General features: G+C 49.1%; 1 protein-coding gene across 8 annotated transcripts in view; it reads right to left on the bottom strand.

The window, feature by feature from the left end:
• The window catches only part of LOC121599219 (teneurin-m), a 531,100-nt gene that overhangs the window by 135,525 nt on the left and 374,054 nt on the right, over positions 1 to 21,521 (bottom strand). Inside the window, exon 2 of one of the 8 annotated variants that reach the window (XM_041926855.1) lies at positions 1,075 to 1,463. The exons of the other annotated variants lie outside the window; for them this stretch is intronic. Coding sequence (XP_041782789.1) covers positions 1,075 to 1,105 — 31 coding nt within the window. The 5' untranslated portion in view covers positions 1,106 to 1,463. The remainder of the gene's footprint in view (positions 1 to 1,074; positions 1,464 to 21,521) is intronic. 8 annotated transcript variants of the gene reach the window in all.

Here is a 21,521-nt window from a genome sequence, read left to right as displayed (position 1 = left end):
GACACCCAGGGGAGCACGATGGTGGTGGTGCTCAGCGAAAAATTATGGCCGCCTGCGCGTAAATGGACGCGGACGCACTGTTTCGCCCAGTGTCTTTTGCCCTTCCTCGTCCGTTGCCGTTCGACGACATAAAGTCGTCTTTACTAATGGACTGTCGAAGCGAGGATTTGCTGGCGCAGTTCTGGAGCGCAAAAATGGAATATTTACATCGTCATCAGCATAAATAAAACGGCATGTTCGCTTAGGCGCGCGTTCTGTCTGTTCTGCGCGGGAATCTCGGGCCAGGTTTTGATGTTTTGGCATCAATCTCGCATACCGGCGTCCTGTTGGAGCTGCGTTTGCTGCGAGATAATTGAGGTTCCACCGTGCCGTACCAAATCGATTGGATGGATGAGATAGGGAAGGTACTCTTCAAGAAACGTACTTCGTTCTTCAGCTCTTTTGTTTACATCCCATCTTGGGAAAGGTGCAGCAAATCTTGGAGCACGTCCCTTGTGGGCATCTTCTTCTGGATGGGCGAATAGGCTAAGCCTATTGCAATGGTAATGAGCTGCATATACATAGAGTGTGGTTTACCTTGCGCAACAACGAGCGCGTCCCAGGTAGCGTCAGTCGTAGATCAACAATATCCTGCAGCAACTGCTGTTACTGCTAACGAGAAACACTGGCTTTAAAACCATTCCAGAAGGGAAATATATGCCCATGCATTAAAGGGCTGATTATTAAATACAGCTCATTATAGATCCTCCTTGCTCTCTCTCTCTCTCTCTCCCTCAAGGAAAGCTTTCAAACGAGCTAGTTTGCGCATTCGAGCTACTTCATTAGCGTTCGGAATTTCAGCATTAAATTTGGCATTCGTACCCCATTAAGTGGAAGGCAATCGAATGTGCTACCCTTTTGAAACACCATCGATAACGCGCATAAATCATTAATTTTCGAGGGAGCTCCAAATACAACTATCATTACTGCACACACACTCTCCTAAAATACATACATAGGCACACACACACAGACACACAGATAAACAGACTAGCACTACAAAACAGAGCGAGAAACTTTTGTTCAGATACACACCTTCAGATTTACGGAAAAATGGATAGTTCATGTGTTTGAATTTTGCGAAAATTTTGCCGGAATTCCGCTGACCGGCCGGCAGCGTGCCGCTGATGCTCGCGTACGTCGGATCCAATGTGATCGCGTTTGGGTGCGGGAGGTGTTTGCAAGGGGATGGATATCAGGGAAGGGAAATCTCAAACATACCCTTTTGACCTAACCGAGGGGGTTGAGTGAGATTTACGCGTAATCGGCGTAATAAAGTGTGCGTTTGTGTTATCAACTTTAAGCGTAAAGCGAGTTGGATTGAGTGAATTTTACTCCACAGACACACACAGAACTAGGAAGAGCAGCCGGAAAGCATCTGGTTTGGATATCTGTCAGCAGCAAGATGGACATCGATTGCTTACCTGGAATAGAGAAGAGAGAGAGGGAAAAAAATGGTTAGAAAACTCGTTTTTCTTGCGCTAAGTATTTCAAGGAATGCTAAATGGTTTTGCGCATCCAGTGCCGAAGCCGCCCCGGAGCTTAATTATCGTTAATTTTACGAGCGTTTGGTAGAAGAAACTGGTCACTTCCTTTTTCCACGAAAACATTTGTTTTATAGCACTCTAGTGGTGATTTTGTTGTTGTTGGTTTTGCAAAGATTGAAACAAAAAAGGAAGACAGAAATTACACATTTTAAGAAAGTTGTGAACAAACGAACGGACCTGGAAACAGAGCTACTAATTCCAAAAAAAAACCCAGAACGCTCGTGTGCTCCACCGACAACGGCAAAACAGCTCCCGGGGGACATAAAACTTTTATAGATCCACTCAGGGCTCAATTCGTTTTTGCTCCCCGCTTGCTGCTGCTGCCTTTAAGAAAGTTCTCCCCCACCGCAACAACCCGCATGTTCTACAGCCACTCCTTTCCGGCTAGTTGGGCGACCACAACACAGCATGTGGATGCTTTACTAAATCAATTAGTCTCTCACTCTCTCTCGCTCGCGTCTCTCTTCTCTACCCAACTGAAGGATGGGATGCTGGCCTCCCGTCCCCATGCCACGGGATGATGGATGTTGCCGGCCGGAACGGCCAGATCCATTATCAAATCATATTTTTATATGACACCACTTCGTGCTGCGCTTAACCGATGGAGTGGGCCCCTTCCCGGGTCTCGGGGCCCGCTCCGAGGGGCCGCATAACTAGCGCGCGCACACACACAGACAGGCTAGAGTTTTATTGCACCGCGCTTGGCGCATTTACGAGAAATCAATTCTTTTATGGTTCTGGTGTCATTGCGACGGGCTGGTGATGCTGCTGGCTGGATGCTGGAACGCACAGCCGGCCGCCCCGCGACGGTTTAAGACGGGCACAACACACACACAGCGACCGCCATTCATAAGCGGAGTCATCATATGCTTCGTTATGTTTCTTTTCCCCCCTTTCCTTGCTCAGTTGATTTGGGCTTAATGCGTCCGAAATCTTTTCGGGTGATAAAAATTGATAATAGGCCGCCGTCCCAGGGCCTAGAGACTTAAGGGTAAAGGGAAGGCACGCCACCGACCACGCTATTTCGTTATTTACAGCTTTTTGTGATTTTCTTGACTCTGTTTTTTAGTGATAGAGAATAAATGAAAGAAGAACGAGGTTAAAAGTATGTTAAATGGTTTTGGAAAGGGGGAAAAAAGGTTAAACCTAAAGTGGTGAGTTGAGTAAAACCAGCCAGCCACCAACGCGCCCCACGCGTAAAAGCGTGTGCTGTCACGTGCGACTGTTGAGTGACTGACACACGGATTTCAGCAATCCAGCAACACGAATGACAAAACATCACTCACCGTGTGTTAAGTGTACGTGTGACGGTGATGTTGAAAAATGCATCTTTCTGCAGCGGATTGCGATAGAGCTGTGCGGCATACACACGTCCACCCACACGTGAAGATGCACCGTGGGCGTACCTCGACCAACACATCGCGACGTTGTTGTCTATTTCTAGGGGCTAGGAGACTTATCGCGATAATCCATACCGGTTGACACGACCGGAATGCGCGTGACGGGGTACAGAATGGGCAGAGAGAAAACTCGAAGTCAAATGAGGCCACCTACAGTGCAGCGACGGTCGCGGAAACGCCTCATCGCCAGCTGCAACATCAATCAATCCACACGGACACCATGGCACAGTGTGACACTCCACCCCCTCTAATGTTTGACTTTTCTTTTATCGTTTTGGTCGACTTTCGGGCTTCGGTTACCCCTTTTTTTCGCCCGACCAGGCACTTCTTCTTAAAGGCACCTAATTAAATCATCATGCTCGTTAAAATGATTAATTGCACCCGGGGTCGTCCCCAGGTGTGCGCTTTTGGTTTTTTTTTTTGCTCTCTGTTTGGGTTCCGATAATGATGAAGAAGTCACCTGGAGAGGAAGATCGCTCGCAGAGATAGTCCCAACAAAATCAGTCATTGTAATGCCACTCTTGTATTCGTTTTCTTTCCAGCGCGGCTAGAAAAGGTGCATCTTTGAACGGGTTCCAGAAGCATGCGGTCGATTAATTTGAAGTCTGCAGTGGAAGAAAAACAAAGCCAGTCCGTGGGTGCGTCTAATGATAAAATTATGATAATTCCAAAGGGTTGCAGTACATCGCGGACTTCATTTTCGATTGGAAATGAGGTGGATGTTCACCGAAATGAAGTCTTCAGCAGTGGGATGTAGGCGGTGCGTTTAGTAATTATCTCTAAATTATTCCCGGCTTAAGAAAGTTGCTCTAGCAGTTCGCTGTCTATAAGTCCCTCGGGGTACTTTTCTTTTTTGAGAAAGCGCTCCAGAAGCGAACCCCATCTTCAATTCTCAGCTCTACAATTGAATACAAGATCAAACATCAAACACGGTGTTTCCGCCTGTAGCTGTAGTGAAACAAAGTGAAAAAAAGAGAAGATAAATGATTCCAATTCACTTTGCGCTGTGTCACTCTCTGTGTGGTTTGATTAAATGTTGCCGATAAGCAGAAGCTGAAGAACCTGAAGCTGAAGAAAAAAACCTCTTCGCTCCTAGAAAGAAGACGGCGATGGAGATGACCACGGCTACACATAACTATCACATAACTGTCAAAATATTTCCCGTCCCATTCACCTTTAGAGGCCGCCCAGCCCAGAGGGTCGGGCGAAGGCGTTTGGAAGCTTAATAACCAGTTCCCCACCACCCGTCGACGGCAGCAGTGACCGCGAAGTGGAACGGATCGGGGGAGCCGTTGGTCGCGGGGACGCAGGGTAGGAGCCCATTTTCACCAAACACGATTAGGCTAATGTTTATCGGTGTAATTTGGTTGAGCCAGGAGTGTGTGGAGCGTTCCGTTTGGGAGATTGAATTCAAAAAATTCCATTTAGACTTTGCCATGAGTGCCCAAGCACCGGCGAGCCATTCCAAGCGTTAAGCTTTCTAGTCGGAATGTTTGGCGGAATTGTTTGAGGGAGGGAAAGGAAATCTCTTTCAGAATGTGAGTCAATTGTTTGCAGTCGAAACGACACAACGGTAGCCGTGTTCCATTAGCCCTTGCTGGATGTTACACACCGATGTGTCTCTGGCGGCTAGTTGCCACCAGAATTTACTTTTAACATTAACGCGTGGAATGGAACTTATTCGTAGGGTTGTTGAAGCTGTTTTACACGCCTCAGTTGGCAGCATGTTTTGTTGCACAGCGATCCCGCGATTCGGTTTAAACAAAAAAACCGGCGTTCCCGATGAAAACTTGACACCAGCAAGATAAGCCTCGAAGAAATACCTGCGCAAAGAATTATGCTCGCTTTATCTTGATGGAAGGTACCCTTTTTTCAACCGCCGTTCTGCCATGTCGGATTATTTTCCTTTTTGTGTGTGTGCTCTAGCTACGTTAGTCCAACAAAAGGCCGGATATCCTACGCCATTCGCGATAGGAAGCGGGCAGTTTTTGGGACATCTTCTCAAAGCCCCCAAAGGTAGCTCCCCATCTTCCCCGATAGTGATCGCAACCACGGTTGACATCTGTCTTGTACCCTTCTTCTAGGCCCGAGCTTAGTGTGAGAGAAGGTAGAAAGGAATTAATTTCATCTCGGGTCACAGACAAACCCGAATTTCGGTGAGGCTTTTTTTTGGTAGATCCAACTCCAACAGATAAACCCACCTATAAACCGCCCACTTTGCACCTCTTTCCTGGGGGGGGGGGGATTTTCCTCCTTCCCTCCAGACCGCCTAATTAACTGGCTCGTTCCGCCAGAAAAATGCCTTCTCTCGCAAACAAAACAGAGCTAGGTGTCTTATCCATTTGACCGATCACACTTTGCACCATTCCGCGTTTGGACGGTGTCTCCAAAAGAGTTTGAGATTGCTGAATCGTGCTCCCTCTGCACGGAGATCGGAGATCAGAAGCGCTGGGGACGAATTTATGGCGCTCCGGGGCCGGGTAATCATCGTCGTCAAATATGCTCGCTGCCGTTGCGCGTTCCGAACGATCGATAGCATATTAATTATGCCCATATTTACGACCAGCCGAGACGGAAAATGCAAATAATCCATTGCCGGTATGCCGGTTGAAATATGGCCTCCAGTGACACTTCATCTCCCTGAGCGTTGTGGAAAGCGATTCCGTGGGATTTGGCAGCACTGATTTCGCAAACCACCACCACCGCCGGACACACGGTCAGATGCATTCTTTGCCGGGGTTTGGCCCGATAATGAAGGCAAATGATGGAGGATTAAAATTTAGAAGGATCAATTTACGAACACACAGCTCTTCACACACGGTAAGCTTTGGGACGAAAATACCATAAAGCTTCTCCACATTCTTGCTAAGCCTCTTAGCGGTTTGATGATGGTGGTGTTGTTTTTTGCCACTATCAGTAACAGAGTGTGTGTGTGTGCGCAGAACCTGAACCTTTCGGAGGGAAAGTTTCCAGTCTGTAATCGGGAAAATTATGTGATATTGTTTTTGGGAGCGGGTGGGGTGCTGAAGTCCAACCAAAACTAAACCCAGCCTCGCTAGTAATTACTGACAATCGTAAAAAAAACAGCGGAAAGAACCTGGAGCTTCATGGTGCTAATGTTTGATGACGCTGAAAGCCGATTATTGGATGGAGAGCAGCGCGCGAACAAAGCGGTCTGGACGGAGTGGCTGAGTGTGTGCGGATGATTATTTCTGGCGTCGTAAATCGACGGATAAAACACGGGCATTGTGAGGTTGAAAGACCTGCTATCTCGGGTGTCTGACAAACATTGTATTGTATCGAAGCGCTTCTTAATAGCAACAATAGAAAACTAAAAGAAAAGTGTAAAAGTACCCATTTCCATACCGTTGCAACTCACTACCGTTCAATTATCGTGTCGATATTGCACACATGACATCCAAAACCTCAACCCAAAGTACACGTTTCTCACGGTCGGAGCAGGCTTCAAAGCCAACAAACGTCACAACCAGCGCGTAAACAGCGCCCTCTATCAGCTGTTAATAAGCCGATTTTCTCCAAATTGAGCAAAGCTTCTCGGAATTTCTCCTCCGCAATGAAATACTGTAAATAGCATCCATTCTTTGATGCCTTCTCGCCTCTGCCCTTTCTCTCTCTCTCTGGGGCATGGGTTTCATTCAAATAGATTTCTTCAGCAAGATTGAGCGAACCGCACACAGAAAAAAAATCTCCATTCACGACTCTGCTCCTGTCCTATGAGGAGTCGCTAGTAACGAGACGCTAAAAGTAAACATAAATAAATGCCTCACTGCCTCATCGCAAGTTGCGCGCCCATAGGGTCGTCTGCAAAGGCTCCCGAAAGGTGTGGATTCCCTATTCCTCAATACCTCGACCAAAAAAAAGACGGAAGGACTTGGTGCCGGTGGTGGGTTGTGTTAATTGATTCTATTAGCGTGTCAATAAAAGAAAATGTTCATTTCGGGCCCCTGCTGGCTTTTCGAGCATCGAGAGTCATCCGCAAGCGAAACCGGGTTGGCCAGGCTTTCAAATAAATAAAAAAGGCACCTCCGTAGAGCCTCTGCAAAGAAAATAAAGCAGCTCCAAACGCAGCTGTTTGTAAGCGTTTTTTTTTCGGTCCAAAGAGTCCAGAGTCTTCTTGGTTTACAATTTCCTCCCAGCGTGCGTGCGGTTAGTTTGCTCACGGCGTTGGCTACCGTGTCCAAGGTCCTGCTGGTGCTGCTGCTGCTGCTGCTGCTGCTGCTGCTTCGGCTTCGTTTGCGCATTCCCTGGCGCATAAATATTTGCGCCCTCGCTCACTGCCCGACTGGGAAGTGGCATATGTATGCTTATGTTGATGCCTGTCAGTGGTGTCGTTAGTTTCTTCAGGTTTGCCGTCCGCCCCGTTCAGTTTCTTCGTTTCTGTACGGATCGGTTTTTGAGTAGATGTAGCAACATTGCATATTAATCGAAAGAGTAGCCCGCAGCCCCGGACTTCGGAGAATTGAAGATCATCCGTCTACTTATTGCCGCACAATTCCCTGCGCTTCTCCCTGGGCAGTGAACAATGCGTCCCGATAGCCGGTATGTATTTATGATAATGGTTATGTTTATCATTTGTTTATGTAAATGGATGGGCTTTTATTTTGGTTTTCTCTGTCCATCATTCGAGCGGTGCCCGCACTTCATGCCCGAAGCGCGCGCTGCGCTCAACCTTCTGCGAAGTCTTGGATGTTGTCTTTGGTTTTGTCTGTCTTTCTCTCTCTCTCTCTCTCTCTCTCTCTCTCTCTCTCTCTCTCTCGAGTCTTTGGGACTTCCCGGATGTGTGGAGGAAGGCAGGAAGTTTGCCTGAATGCTCCCTCAAGTGACAGGCTTAGAGGTGCCAATTAGTATGTACTTTGAGGTTTTGTGATTTATCCAAAATTTCACCCACAACGGCGGGAATGTAACAACAGTTCGCCGGAACCAACTCTCCGTCCCCCTGACACCTACAGTGCTGGGTCGTTTAGATTAAAATTGAAATAATTTTCGGAACAAACCACCAACACACCTCCCTGCTCCAGGTCTCCGGGGGCAAAACCTTCCCAGAAAAGCAACTGTGGGAGTTTTAACGAGGCTGATAATGATAGCGATTACGACCGATGGCAGAGATGAAGATGGCCCTGGTTTAGTGGGTGAAGTTCTCGGAGGTCCGATCCGGTCGGTGGCTTAGCGGTACCCACGCAGGTGGCCATCGTGCGCCCTTATTCCCGATGGTAAGGCCACACGATTGCGTAATTGCAATGATCTCGCTCCCCATCAGGAGCTCTGCAAGGAGAATGCGCTCTCCCAAAATTTGCCCAGGTAGCGCGGGCGGGCGAACGATTTTTGCGGCACCCCCCACCACACACACACACACACACACACACGAACGTGCGGGGGAATGTGATTTATGTCCATTTTCGATGGAAATTATGGGTCATTACGCCATTAGGCAACGAGTTAAAACGGGAGACGGAGGAAGAATGGAGCGAAAACGACCCAAATGATGATGGCACGGCACTGAGCCGATGCCGCCCGTCGCTCCAAATTCTTGCCCCGACTTGGTACAGGTTTTCGGTGGGAGAGAGTGGAATTCCATTTCGACCAACCAACTAACCTGTACGGACAGGCAGAGGAGATGGGGGAGAGCTACTTCCAGCACGACCTCGAGATGTGCTTTCAAGTGAACGAGATTTATATCTTTTCCGGTAATACCTTCATTTATCGACCCGGGGAAGCCGTTTAGCTGGGAAGAAACGGGACCAGTACCAGTTCCTGGGAAGCATTGCGCACGGTAACGGAGAGCTCATAGTTGCGGAACTAACGCTTCGATTGCAGGAAGACAAGGTCGATGGCGAATATTCCAAGACATCCCAGCGTCTTTTGTGAGATATTCACACATTGAATCCAAAGTTCCGGATAAAAGAAAGCGTTTCTTCCGCGGAACTCGAACTCCTAATATCCCAATGTTCCACGCGTCCCCACTGTCAGGTTCAATGAATAAAACATCCCACCCAAAACAGGAAACGATTTGACAACAGGAATCACGTTGAGGTGATTTCCCGTAACAAGTTTGAACCCGTGGTCGTGTGGTTCGCTGTGGTCGTTCGCTGTGTCGCACTAGGATGTGTGAAAATGTTAGACACACCGCGATGCTCGGAAACACGCACACGCGTTGCGGACGCCGAGACGTGACGTGCCGATGAAGATGTGCTCACGGCGGGATGTCAACCACACCATCAAAACATACTGTAGGTGTTGCCCACCGTCATCATCATCATCATCATCATGGTGAACACGGGCTGACATCGTCATCGTTCGCGATACACAAAGCGGTGAGATCTGTATCTTCGGGGGCTACCAAAGCCCACGGGCGTGTTAGATCCTGAACGTTCTGGGTGTATTATTTTTTGCTACTGCTCTTCCCAGCCATTCAATGCCCCTTCCAGGAAGATGTTGGGTGGCAAATATGCTAGCAGCATAACATCGCACCCCACGCCTTCCGTGAGCAGTGCCCATGCTTAGTACAACAATGGGAAAATTTAGCCCACAGCACAGCGGGACACAGAGAGAGAGAGAGACAGAGAGACAGAGAGTGAGAGACAGAAAAGGGATCCCCTAAAAAGCTCCCAGGGATATGGGGACGTCTATTGTGCTCACGGTGCGAAGCCCTCGTCTCGTGCCGGAGCTGAAAGGAAACCTTCAGCGTTTTTGTGATTCTGGGCTTTTGCTTTTTTCAACTGCACACGCGCCCGCGTTTGTGTATTTGCGCGCCTAGCCATCAAGGATGGTGCCCCGAAAATATTTAGTCCTTAGAATTGGAACGCTTCTCGCTCGCCTCGTGCTCTCTATCTCGCTCTGTGGGTGGATTTCGTACAACAAAAGGGAAACCTTCACCACAAAAGGATGACTCGTCGTTCGTTTTGGGGGAAAGTTGGGGAGGTTGAGAAGAGAAAAAAAAGGTAGAAAAGAGCCGCCATCTCATCCCATCGGTTGGACACAAAAAAGAAAAGACAAAATTCCTTTCTGATGAGAAATTGGTCCCAACTGACAATGGGAGGACACACGCAAGAATAGGACCGGGTGGTTGTTAGATGGTGGCGCACGTGTACTACACCAAACCGGAACAGGAACGGAAGAGATGCGAGAATGGATCCGGACGCAGCTCTCTCAAACAACAACCAAGCCAACAAGAAAAAAAAAGGTGACGACCGAACACGATCATAGAAACACCCAAAACCGTTTAAAGGTCTTCACTGAGCCATGCCTTGAATAGCTTCATGGATGGCAATGAATGGGAAAAAGGGAATGGCCGGGCGAGTGCGGAGTAATTTTCATATTTTCCGATTGGCCGTAGCCAGGGTGTCAGTTACTGAGGTGATATCAAGTCACATCTACCCACACGCACACACACAGACACTTATCATTTGATGTGGAAGTGACAGCCCAACACACGCACCCTCTTGTGCTGTGTTTTCGCGTTTTTTCGCGTGTTTCCACTGTAAACCACTGCCTGGTTAGCTAAACAATTGAACCGGAAATTACAACTCCAACTCCGATCGCCGACGCCGAATGCCAGCCATATTGTACGAGGATGGAAAACTTCAATCAACTGCCTGGCGGTACGACCTTCAAGAAAGGAAGGACAAACAGTAGCATCCCCTGGACTGCAAGATTGGAAACAATTAACAAAACTTTGATTAGAGAACGTGGCGTTCGGTGTGGTAAGTTTTCCATTTCTTGTTGACTGGGTGGACCCGGTGTAGGCTGCGAAGCACAAAACGTGATGAAATGAAGAACCAATCCATACCCAACCCCAAACCCAGGATTTCTGCCATCAGGACTGGAGCGAAGGAAACAATGTCTTCCATTCTGTGTGCTCTGCTACCGTTAAGGCGTTCGTTTTTTGTTTCTCGAGGCCTCCACGACCAACAACCCCCAGATGCGGAATCGTTCCAATCTCCGGAGCTCACACCCATCCGCGCACTGGATGGAAATCGACCGACAAACGAACGGCCGAATATCCAAGGGCGTCAAGCGTCGGAGGGTTTGGGGAGTGAAAATCAATTAAAATTTCCTTTTCATCCTCCCCCCGGTGCTGGAGAAGATGTTGGTGTGCTCGCTTTATTTACAAACCAGCATTACACTGCCACCAGCCCAATGCCCTTGGTTGTTCGGCGCGTCTGCTAAGGCCGCTAAGGCACGTACTAAGCTCAGTGGCCGGTAATGAATGGGGCGCGTCCGGTTTGGTGCGCGAAGCAGTACATGTTTCATATTTCTCGCACCAGAGTGTACACACACAGCACCGCACAGCACGGGCGAACGGCAGTAGCAGCAGCAGCAGCTGCTGGCTTTTGATCTGAAGCCGCCAACAAATAATCCTTGGGACTTGGTGGGTGACGGGGCCCACCACAAAGTAATCCGGCGCTACGTGACATAACACGCTCCCGCCGTAGGTCCGGCTGCGGTCCGTCTGTGATCCGGGGAAAGGTGAAGCCGCTGCGACATTGGTTTTAAATCAGTGGCAACAGATTTGCTCGCTCCGCAATGAGACATTCAATCCGGCGTTGAAGGGAAAAGGGAGAGAATAAAAAACAACACAACAACAACCGAGCCCTTTACCATCATGCCGACAGACACACTCGCGGCGCCGTCGTGTGAGGTCCTCGGGCGGCGTTTTGTTGCACGAAACAAGCGCCACCTTTAAAGCGCTCCAGGAGTGGTGCGACGTGCGGAGAGGGGGTGTAATATCATTAATCGATTTACGTTATTTCACGCTTCTGGAAATTGAGAACCTTTTTTTTTAAAGAAAAAACATAGTATGCCTCTCACACTTAAACGGATTCCACTCACGTAGAAAAGAGACGGAGGCAGCTCGCTGCGAAGAAATCGATGATGTCATCGAGGAGGCGCAAACCCCGCAAAAGGAATGTCCGTTTTTTGTTATATTTTTGTTTCGCCGTTTCGTGCCTCTGTTCTTCACATTTCCTGTCCAGTCATCCTGTCCTGGGAGGTGACTAGTTCCTTTTTGTGTGCTTAGCTTATTCCACCTTCACCTAAGCGAAGCCAAGACAACAAAGGAATGTCAAACGCGAGGAATCGTTCGATTCTAATCCGTCTTACGGCGGGAATTTAAATCGTTCTATCGGCGCCGTACCTTTTCCAAGCATCGAAGCGCTTCTAGATGGACGACACCCATAAGGGTAGCAGCATAAGTCATCATCCGTGGGGACGCATGTTTTATTCACGCCCGTAAATCATCCCTCCGTGGTCTGGGTTAGGTAATTTTTTTTTTTCTGTTGGAGTCAGAAAGTCAGCGCGAGCAGCGTAATATTTAACTGCACGAAAAATATTTTGATGAGCCACTAAATAAGCCAGCCCAGAAGACCCGTCGTGATGGTTAGAAAAATAAACGGTTTTGCTTTACACATAAATACGCGCGCGGCCACATTCCACCGAGGAGAGCTAAAGAGCTTCTTGTTTATGTCAGCTTGCTGGTTTGCGGGCTATTTATAAGGGCAGAGAGCTTCTTGTAAGCAAATATGGAGCGACGCAGAGTGGATTGTTTAGTATTATTACTATCTCACATCGTTTCCCTTGCGACAACAAAACAATCTGCTCCGTTTGCACTTGCTGTGGTTTGGTTTGAATTCGCCCTGTTTTTTGCTGCTGTTAACGCCACCCAATCATCGGCACGTAGCCGATGATGACTGGTCATCCTGCAATGAGGTCATGCAAGATCGTGACTAACCACGGCAAACTGATCATCCCATGGTTGTGGTTAACCGTTCTCGATACGGCCGTTGTTTTCACATTCTTGATCCTCCCCGATCCATCCACAGCAACGGTGGTCGTACAAAGTTTCTAATTGTTTACTGAATGCAACACCGATCGATACTCCAATTCTGTGGTGCTTCAGAAGAACCTCTAGCAAACCTCCCGCGGGTAATAAAAGCCGCTCCGAAACTTCCTGCTTTTACGCCCGTAAACAACTTTGCAAATCGAAAATTCCACACCATAAACAAGCGTTTATTAACGTTTTGCCGGTGTGAGTAGCGTCCCGGTTTTGGAGGTGATGGAGGCATCCATCATCAGCCGACCGCCTCTGCTTTCCCGAGACAGCGCACAACCCCTGTTTCCCAGGAGAGATGACGATGAGACACACTGGGTGCTCGGACAGAAAGGGTTTTTAGCAGACCCGCATCACAGCAACGCATTCCCTTTGCTTGATGGACATGGTCATGTTCTCTGCTTCTCGTCAGCTCATCCTGCAAACTGCCAGCTAATGCGCGCCTTTTTGTCTCCCTTCAAAAAACCCTCGCTCTGGTTCTCTGTATTGTATTTAATTAAAGTGCAAAATCCCGACGGGAGGGCCAAAGAACAAGTACCGAAAGCTGCATATTTTGAGCGGTGATTTGAGCGGTGCGCGCGTTCGCCCAGAAACAATGTTCTATATCGCGCACTATAGCCACCATGGTGGTACGCTGGTCTGGGTCGGGTGGCCGTTTTGTTGTTGTCCGTCGTGGCAACGTGTGTTTCGGGCGAGCTTCAGCGATTATTTTAATATCGCCAACAGTGCCCGGTGGGGCTTGTAGCTGCAAGCTCAAAGCGAACTCCCGACCAACCATGGACGATGGACAGTTGGTTGGGGGCTGACCAAGGGCCAAAGGATTTAAAACATTACCACGGGAAAGAGATAGAAAGCGACTGACATCCCAAAAAAAGGAAAAACCAGACGAAGTAAGTGCAAGCTTACAGCAGAACAAGCCCCATCCGAGCGGAATGTAACGAGATTGGACTCTTGGGCTAATGCTACAGTGGAAGACCCAGTGGTGGGCGATAGAACATACACGCGCTGGCGTCCTTCTACACCTCGCCTGCACCTCAGCAACGGACAGATAATTACATTATAATATTCGTAGCACTGGCGCTGGGATAGGGGTTTTAAATTAGCTCTGGATAGGTTTCGTTCACTCGTACGTGCAGGGCCCGGGCCTCTTGCAGAATGGCGAAAAGGATTTATACAGAAAAAGACCTCCCCTTGATTTTGAAGAAGGCCGGTACGCACTTGGAGCTGCAGGGCGTAGGGGTCGGCTGTCTTCTGGAGAATTATGTAATTTTCCTTCCTGGTTTTTTTCCCCACTGGATAGCCTGTTGGTACAACAATCCTGTTACAATGGCTGGTTCTCTCACCCCGGGCAGCCCGGCACATGAAAGACTCGTTTACAACGTTGCGGACCGAGGAGCGGCCCATCGCAAGGACTCGGTCGCTAAATTAAAAATTAGCAACACTTTACGTGCAACGAGGTGGCATGATTATTTAACTACAAGTTTAACGCCGCCATCGGGGCGGAGAGCCACAAAATGTAATAATAAACAGCACGCGGGGGCTCATCGCTTGCCGTGTCGTTGATCGTTCAAACATTAATTTTCCGCAACACCGTCCGGCCAGCGCTACTGCTTTGAAGTGGCTACTGGCTGCCCGTACCTCTGTGCGCCCGAATAAAGACCTCAATCAGAAGTTCGCCTTCTCGTTTGGCTCGTTTGGCTGGATGCGTTTGGCGGGCACAAGGTAATGATCGCGGGGGCTACCCCTCGCCCGAAAAATCACGGACCAAAAACCAGCGCCCCATCAGCCAGCATCAACGCAAACGATTAGAGATGCCGCCGCGGGGGGAGCATGCGAACGAAGCAGCGGGCGAAAGAGGACTGTCCGAAAAGACGCCCGGACACCTCCCGACCTGATCGGGACAGGGTACATACAACACGACAAACATGCCCGGGCCCGTACCGCCAGGAAGTACGTTATAAAGTGATTAAATCTCGATTTTCCAGCCTCGCGCGCCACAATTTCGAGAATTTCGGGTGCCCAATTAAAGTCTTGAAACAAACGCCTCGCTGCCGTCCGCTGGGTGTTTTTGGCGATCGACCGGAGCTGATAAGGACGGCGGTTTGCTGGCTGTTCGGCCCGTTTGCCGTCGCTTCGATAAATGAGCACGGAACGGCGTCGCTGTGCGTTGTCGCCCGTGTGTCCCACCGGGGCGTTCATTAATAACGCGTTTAGAACGTGTCCGTCTGGGGCTGGTTCGTCTTGATGATGGGTCGTCCCCGTGTGCTTCCGCCGTGTCAACCTGACGTGATCTTGTGAGATAAACGAAAACAAAACACGGGAACAGGTCGAGAAATCAACAGCAACAACAATAACGCGTGTTGAGTCTGGGCAGCTCCGCAGGGACTCGAAAAAGTAAGCTGTCACTTTTGACACTGACCGCACACCAACGGACGCTGGCACGCAACATTCCAACACACGCTCTCTGCTTCTCTCTCTCTCTCTGTCTCTTCTCTGCCAAGGCCACAAACACAAACCGGGCACAGGGATTGAATTGTCAACGGGAAATGCCTAGAACAACAGTTCTGCCTGCGCTGAAGTATCGTGCGAGAGCCATCTTGGCAGGGAGCGTGGAATAAAAATTCCACTGCACTGTGTGTGTGTGTGGGTGCTCTTCTGCCCACACACATGTGGGTTTGTTTTGCGTCGCCGGTCTTCTATCACGGCCGGATGTGGCAATCGATAAAATGGCTAGGGCACTGTTGTGAAGGCGAATGCGCACATAACACACACACTCAGACACAGCCACACTGCAAGCCACGTTCCAGAATAGCCATCACATTATCGGACCAAAACCTCCCAGTGACGGAGGAAGGAAGTCAACCGCAAATCTTTAACAACGTGCAGTGTATAAATATACGAATCGTTACTGCCTGCTGGTGCGCCTGTCTCCCTTTGCTGGAAAGATATGCTGGTTTGGGCCCCGCTGCTGAAGTGGGCAATAATCATAAAAACAGGCGAATTAATTGTGGCAATCCACGGATTTGGAGTGTGCGCTCGCGCGCCACTCTCCACACTGGCCGTACTGTGTTTGTGGTGGTGGTCGTACTTGACGTTAATGTTTCTTTATAGCTACTTACGGCGACAACGATGACTATTTTTATCACTATTGGCCAGCTCGTACACTTTCACTCACACACAAACAACAAGCAGGATATTGAACATTTACAGCTCACAAGAATTGGGTACGATTAGAACGCCCCGTCCGCTGGGGAGTTGCTCGGCAGAGATGGGGATTAATCCCGCAAAATAGGTGTTTTAAAGCTGTCAAGTTTTTATTACTTGAGTAGCTTAAAACCAAACCCTGCCGAGGCGAGGTTTGGTTGAGCAACTTAATGCAAGCAGCTTCCTCCAACTCCCCGCCAGCTCAGAATTTCGATTCTAAACCGAAAAGTCTTTATCAGCAGCCGGTCATATTACTGGTCAGAGCTTGAAAGTTGTACGGACCGAGCCGCGAGAAAGCCCGAAGGAAACTTGAGCCTCATCGCTCGTAAATTCTCGAAGAAAACCAATAGCTAAGAGATTATTAATCCTGTGGTTTCTGCTCGTGCGGCACAGCTTTCCACCGGGCCCGAAAAAAGCTTTCCCAGTACGCTGGGAACGTCACTGTTCCGTCGGATATGCGTTTATCAGTGTTTGTTACGAGTGTTTTGGATGGTGCTTTTAAGGAAGGAAGGTCGTGTTTTTTTTTTTCGCCCAGTGTATCCCACGGAGAAGAATTTGTTAGCTGCCAAGCTGCCCGATGGGCAAGGCACACCCTACAAGAACCACACACTCTATGCTCTTGCATCGTCTTCTGGCAAACGTTCAAGCCATCATGCTCGTACCATTGAGACGTTTGAGTCGTGCTCATGAACCATCCACGTGGGTGTTTTGTTGGCGTAAATCCGTTATAAGACATACGCCGAACTAGGACACTACGCTGTTGGTCTAAGACGACTTTGTAGCAAAGTTCACGACGGCCACTCACCTCATCCGAGGGAGGGAGAGTCAGAATGGGGGAAGGAAAAAGCTGTCTTGGGCTATAAGAAACAAAACTATTTTGACATTTAGAAAAATCGCTGCTGTTGCTGCTGCTACAGCTTCAGTAAAGAACGTGGCAGAGGAAGGCAGCGCACAATCACTTCGCAATATCTTCGCCCCGGTTTTTCGTGCGGATGATCTGTGGTGTTGTATCAAACACATACACACAGCCCGCTCTATCTAGGCGGGGAAAAAATGCATGTGAGTAGGAACAGAACATAAGTCAAGCTGAGAGCTGACATAGAACACAGGCGTGGAGGTAACAGCAAGACGAACAAAAAAAAAAAAACAGAGGCCTGGTAGAGGAAAGTATTATCTGTTAATTAAATCTGCTTTTCCGTTTTCGTCCGCTTCCCTGACGATGTTGCCAATATCCAGCTGCTTGGGGAGTTTGTTGAGAATTGCAACACTCTGACAGGCCTGTGAGAAGCAGCCGCGACTTAGCGAAGGCTAGGCCGCGTGGGTTTAAGGCGATAGCACACCCCACAAGAGTCCCGAGAGAGTGACGACAAACAACAACCTACGGTGGCGACGCTGCTCGACCCCGATCAGTCTTATCGAGACCCTTGCGCGAGGGCCTAGAGGAGTTTTGAGGGCAGATCAAGAGTTGGGTTATTTGGTTCCCGATTGGATCGGAATGTACCGCTAGAGGTTATTTACTTGTCTCCATCCCCTGTGGTCTTCTGTGTGGGAGTTTAGGCAATGTAAGAACGCTTTTGTTTTGCTTGTCTGCCCTCATCCATAATATTTATACTCTCTGACCCGCAGTAAAGTATTAGTTTGTGTTTTCAACCACCACAGAAGTTGGGCAATATCTTCCGAACGAAATTCCAAAACCCATCCACTTCCAGGCTGAGATACGACACTCTCAAGCTCGTTTGCGTTCTTCGCTCTCGGGAGAATTTCCGATTGCGTTCTTTTTTATGGCTCACGTCTGGGTCCACAGCACATACCGAGCGATAGGGAGGCTTTCTATAAATATCGAAAGTTTATGGGCAGCAGTAAAAACGGAAAGGGCAAATTTGGCCCTTGCTTCCGATGGCACTTCCGAGCTGGTTCGTTCCGTTCGTTTTTTCCCCTTTCAAATCCTTCTTATCTTTGGAGTTCCTCACTGTCTTGGCCTTCAGGAAAATCATCAGCATCAACCCATTTTGCTGAAAATCCTGGGAGTAGCTTCGTTATTTGTATCCTTCCCGTTGACGCCGTCCAGTTCCAAGTTGTCACCGGAGGTGCGCCGGAGCTTCTCACCCACCCGACGAAGCGAGCGTTGGAGAGTTTCGTCCGTCTTTGCTAACGAACCTCGACCGTCGGACGTCGGGGTGAAACTTTGTCGGAAATGAGGCCCGTAATTAGAATTCGTTCAAAGTTCGTTTGGCTCAAAAACTCATCCAGCCCGGTTACCCGGGTAGGGGAAGCGCACAAGCCGATCCACGGCCTCCAAAACAATACAATGAAGACGCAGAGTATAAATAAAAGGCCTCCACACCCTATCCGCACTAATGCCCGGATGGTTCGCGTCGAAAAACAGCGAAAGGATGAAAGTTTAGCTCTCACCACTATTGAGGTGATGTGCCTCCCACGCCGGTGGCGCTTCCGGACCTCCGCCACCGGTTCGCTTTCGCTTTCTGATTCTGATTAATTAATTTCGCTGTGGATGGAATTTTTCGGCCCGTGAAGCGGAAGATCGAACACAAAATTGACAACTTCATCACAACGCGGCCGGGCGGACCTTGGGAACTGATTGAAATTTGCCGCGCCTGGAAGACCAGCTACATAACCCTCGCGCGCGCACACACCAGTGAAAGGGAAGCGCGAAATCGAAGAAAGCACACCGAAGGCCCGTTTGAAGTCGTCACTCACACGCTCGATTGGTCGCTCTCGCGTGATCGATCGGTCTCGAAAATGGGGTGCAAAATTGAGGGTCCTCCTCGCGCCGGCTACACAGAAACCGGTGGCAAACTTCAGCTTGGAAAGTCACTTGAAGTACTTGAGGAATGTTCGATTTTTTTGCCCCTCTCTTTTACTGCAAGTCACGATTGTCTTATTAGCCCTTTTTCTGAATATGCGCACACTCGTAGAGGTAGGGAAATTGTCGATCCACACGACCCAGTATGGACAACCGGTCCAATGTAGCGTGTTCTTTCGCTCTCCCTCCCTCTCAAGTGGCCGCTTCAGGGGAGGTCGCAGAACGGTAATTGTGTTCAAGTGACATGGCTAACTGGCGTGCTGGGCGCGCGGACACCATCATGCACGAGGTCGTGTAAACAGGCATGCGATAAGTGTACGAACCAGCCAGCCGACAAGCAACACACAATCTGGCAAATGAGTGGTGTAATTATGCTTTCTTTTCCCCCTTCTGCCTGCTGCTACTAGTCACCTTTGCCTCGGACGATCGCAGAAGAAGAACAGCAGGAAAAAAACGGAGGTTATGTCTGTGAGTCGGTCACCACCATCACCACCATCATAAGGAAGCCGCGCGTACTAAGCGAATTGTTTAATTTTAATTTAGATTTCATTATTTGATAGAACGCAACAAAAGGGAGTGCCCCCATGTGGTTTTTGCCTCGGCTGCTGAACGGTACGGGACCCACGTACGGGACCCCGACCGAGGATCTTCAACCGTTTAAGACCGAAGTCGTTAGTACCTCCGCATCCCCGAATGCGACTGCAGACGGTTTAAGAAGCAGAAGAAAAAAAAAACCCCCATTGGAAGTACGTCCGGAGGTTTGGCGGATGAAATATGAACTCCCATATGTGTGTGAAGTTTGCTTCCCTAGAGGTCAGCTCGGTTGTTTACGTCTGTTTTTTGCCCAACAACTTCCCGAAAACCTTTTGCTTGCCTGCTTGCTTTGTTGGAGCTGGAGCAAACACCGACCGGGATGAGTATGGGTAATAAATTTATGCTACCTCATGCACCCGCACTCACACCATAATTCCTTGGGGTTCCTTGGGAGCGTTGCTGCACCGTCGCTCACTTGTACATTCACAGCTGGTCATCATTTGTTACCTCAGTTGTTGAGGTGCTCCACTATTTCTCTTTTTTTGTGTGTGTGTGTCTAGCTGTGTATTACTTTTTGTGTTGCTGTGCTGTTTGTTCCTGGCATCGAATTCATTACAGAGCGGAAGCAGCGTGGCTAAACCTGCGGCATGTTGCACATACTGCGGACCCAAAAAAAAAACCCCCGAACCCTGACGGCAAGTCTGCAAGTACACACTGCAGATGTTGCGCCGTCTGCAGAAGACGTGTCTTGTTTCCTCGTCCGCTCATCGTTGACCTAACTGCGGACGGAAAACTCTTTGATATCTACCAGCAGCAGCAGCAGTTGGTGAGTTTGTTCAGGGTGCGATGTTCTACACACTCCAGGAAACAAAAACTATACTCTTCCTCAAGTCTTTACTCATCCAAAAGCATTTGATTGCATGTTCACACTCACTGCCACGCATACATGGCGCAAGCCTTCGAAGCCCAGAATTGGATCAAGCGGTGGTGGGCGTAATGACGCTGATCGTCCAAGGTGAGACTGGCTCACACATTAGCGGCAATCAAAAATGGTAAAATTCTCGGCAGAAATGCGTCCCCCATTCGTCATTCATCAAGCCCATGGCGGGGCCAGCGCGTGGAGCTCCAAAAAACGCGATTCACACTGCCCACTGGTCCGGGTCTTGCGGGTCTTCTGACATAGCACCTTTCGGTAATGGAGATTTTAGCTAATAGCCTATTAATATAAACGATCATCAACGTGCTGCCCGGGTACCTTGTGCCCCTAGTCGCCTTCAGTTTCTCTCTCTCTCACTCTCTCTCCCTTTGGTTGAACCCACAATCCACTCTGTTTGACGTCGGTCTGGCCTGCCAAGCACTCGGGCGCAAAACGGGCCGAGACGGATCATAATTTTCGATAGCAGCTACCACCTGGAGCGGCGGTAAAGCCCACACGCTCTCGCAGTGAGTTCGTCTGCGTTGAACTGTTGGAGCTAGCCGTGGGTCGATGCTGGCGTTGTTTCACACGCGAATCAACCTGCTATGGGGCACTCTCGCTGGCTAGAAGTTGTACAGTCGATAAGCGAAAATGTACTAGCAACTTTTAGCTGGAAACATCAAGATAGTACTTGGAAGACACAATTTAGCCGCTTCATTCCCCTTCTTTGCAGTTACCCGGGCAGCCAGTTTAACGATCGAACCGGCGGAAATGGTCAACCTTTGGCACTTGATGGGAGCTTCAAAATCAATCGCTTGCGGCGAAACGGATATCACTTGGAAAAGACCCGAACGGAGCGCGCGTCTGCGGAGCGTCACAACAAGATTGACATCTTGAGAACTAAAACAATAAAAGAAAGGACGGTTGCAAGAACCGGAATGTGCTGCGGCAAGTTTAGCCTCCAGTGACGCAGGAGAAAACGCACGCCAAAGAACCAAACAAAAGCAATAATCGTAAGTTTGTTCCCAAGTTTGATTACATTTAGTTTGTCCTGCTGGGCTTTGCGGGCGCCCACAAGAAGCTTGGGACCCAGGCAGCGACCGTCATCGATCGTATTGATCGACAACTTTGCTGCTTTGGCTTTAATAGTCGCTCATAGTTGACGGGAGTTTATCTAATTAGTGACCGAGCGGGCATGAGGACCTTCGCG

The sequence above is a fragment of the Anopheles merus genome, chromosome 3L, assembly GCF_017562075.2.
Source record: "Anopheles merus strain MAF chromosome 3L, AmerM5.1, whole genome shotgun sequence".
Classification (NCBI taxonomy): Eukaryota; Metazoa; Arthropoda; class Insecta; order Diptera; family Culicidae; genus Anopheles; species Anopheles merus.
The sequence above is the reverse complement of the archived record's forward strand: the minus strand, read 5'-3'. Positions and strand labels throughout refer to the sequence as shown.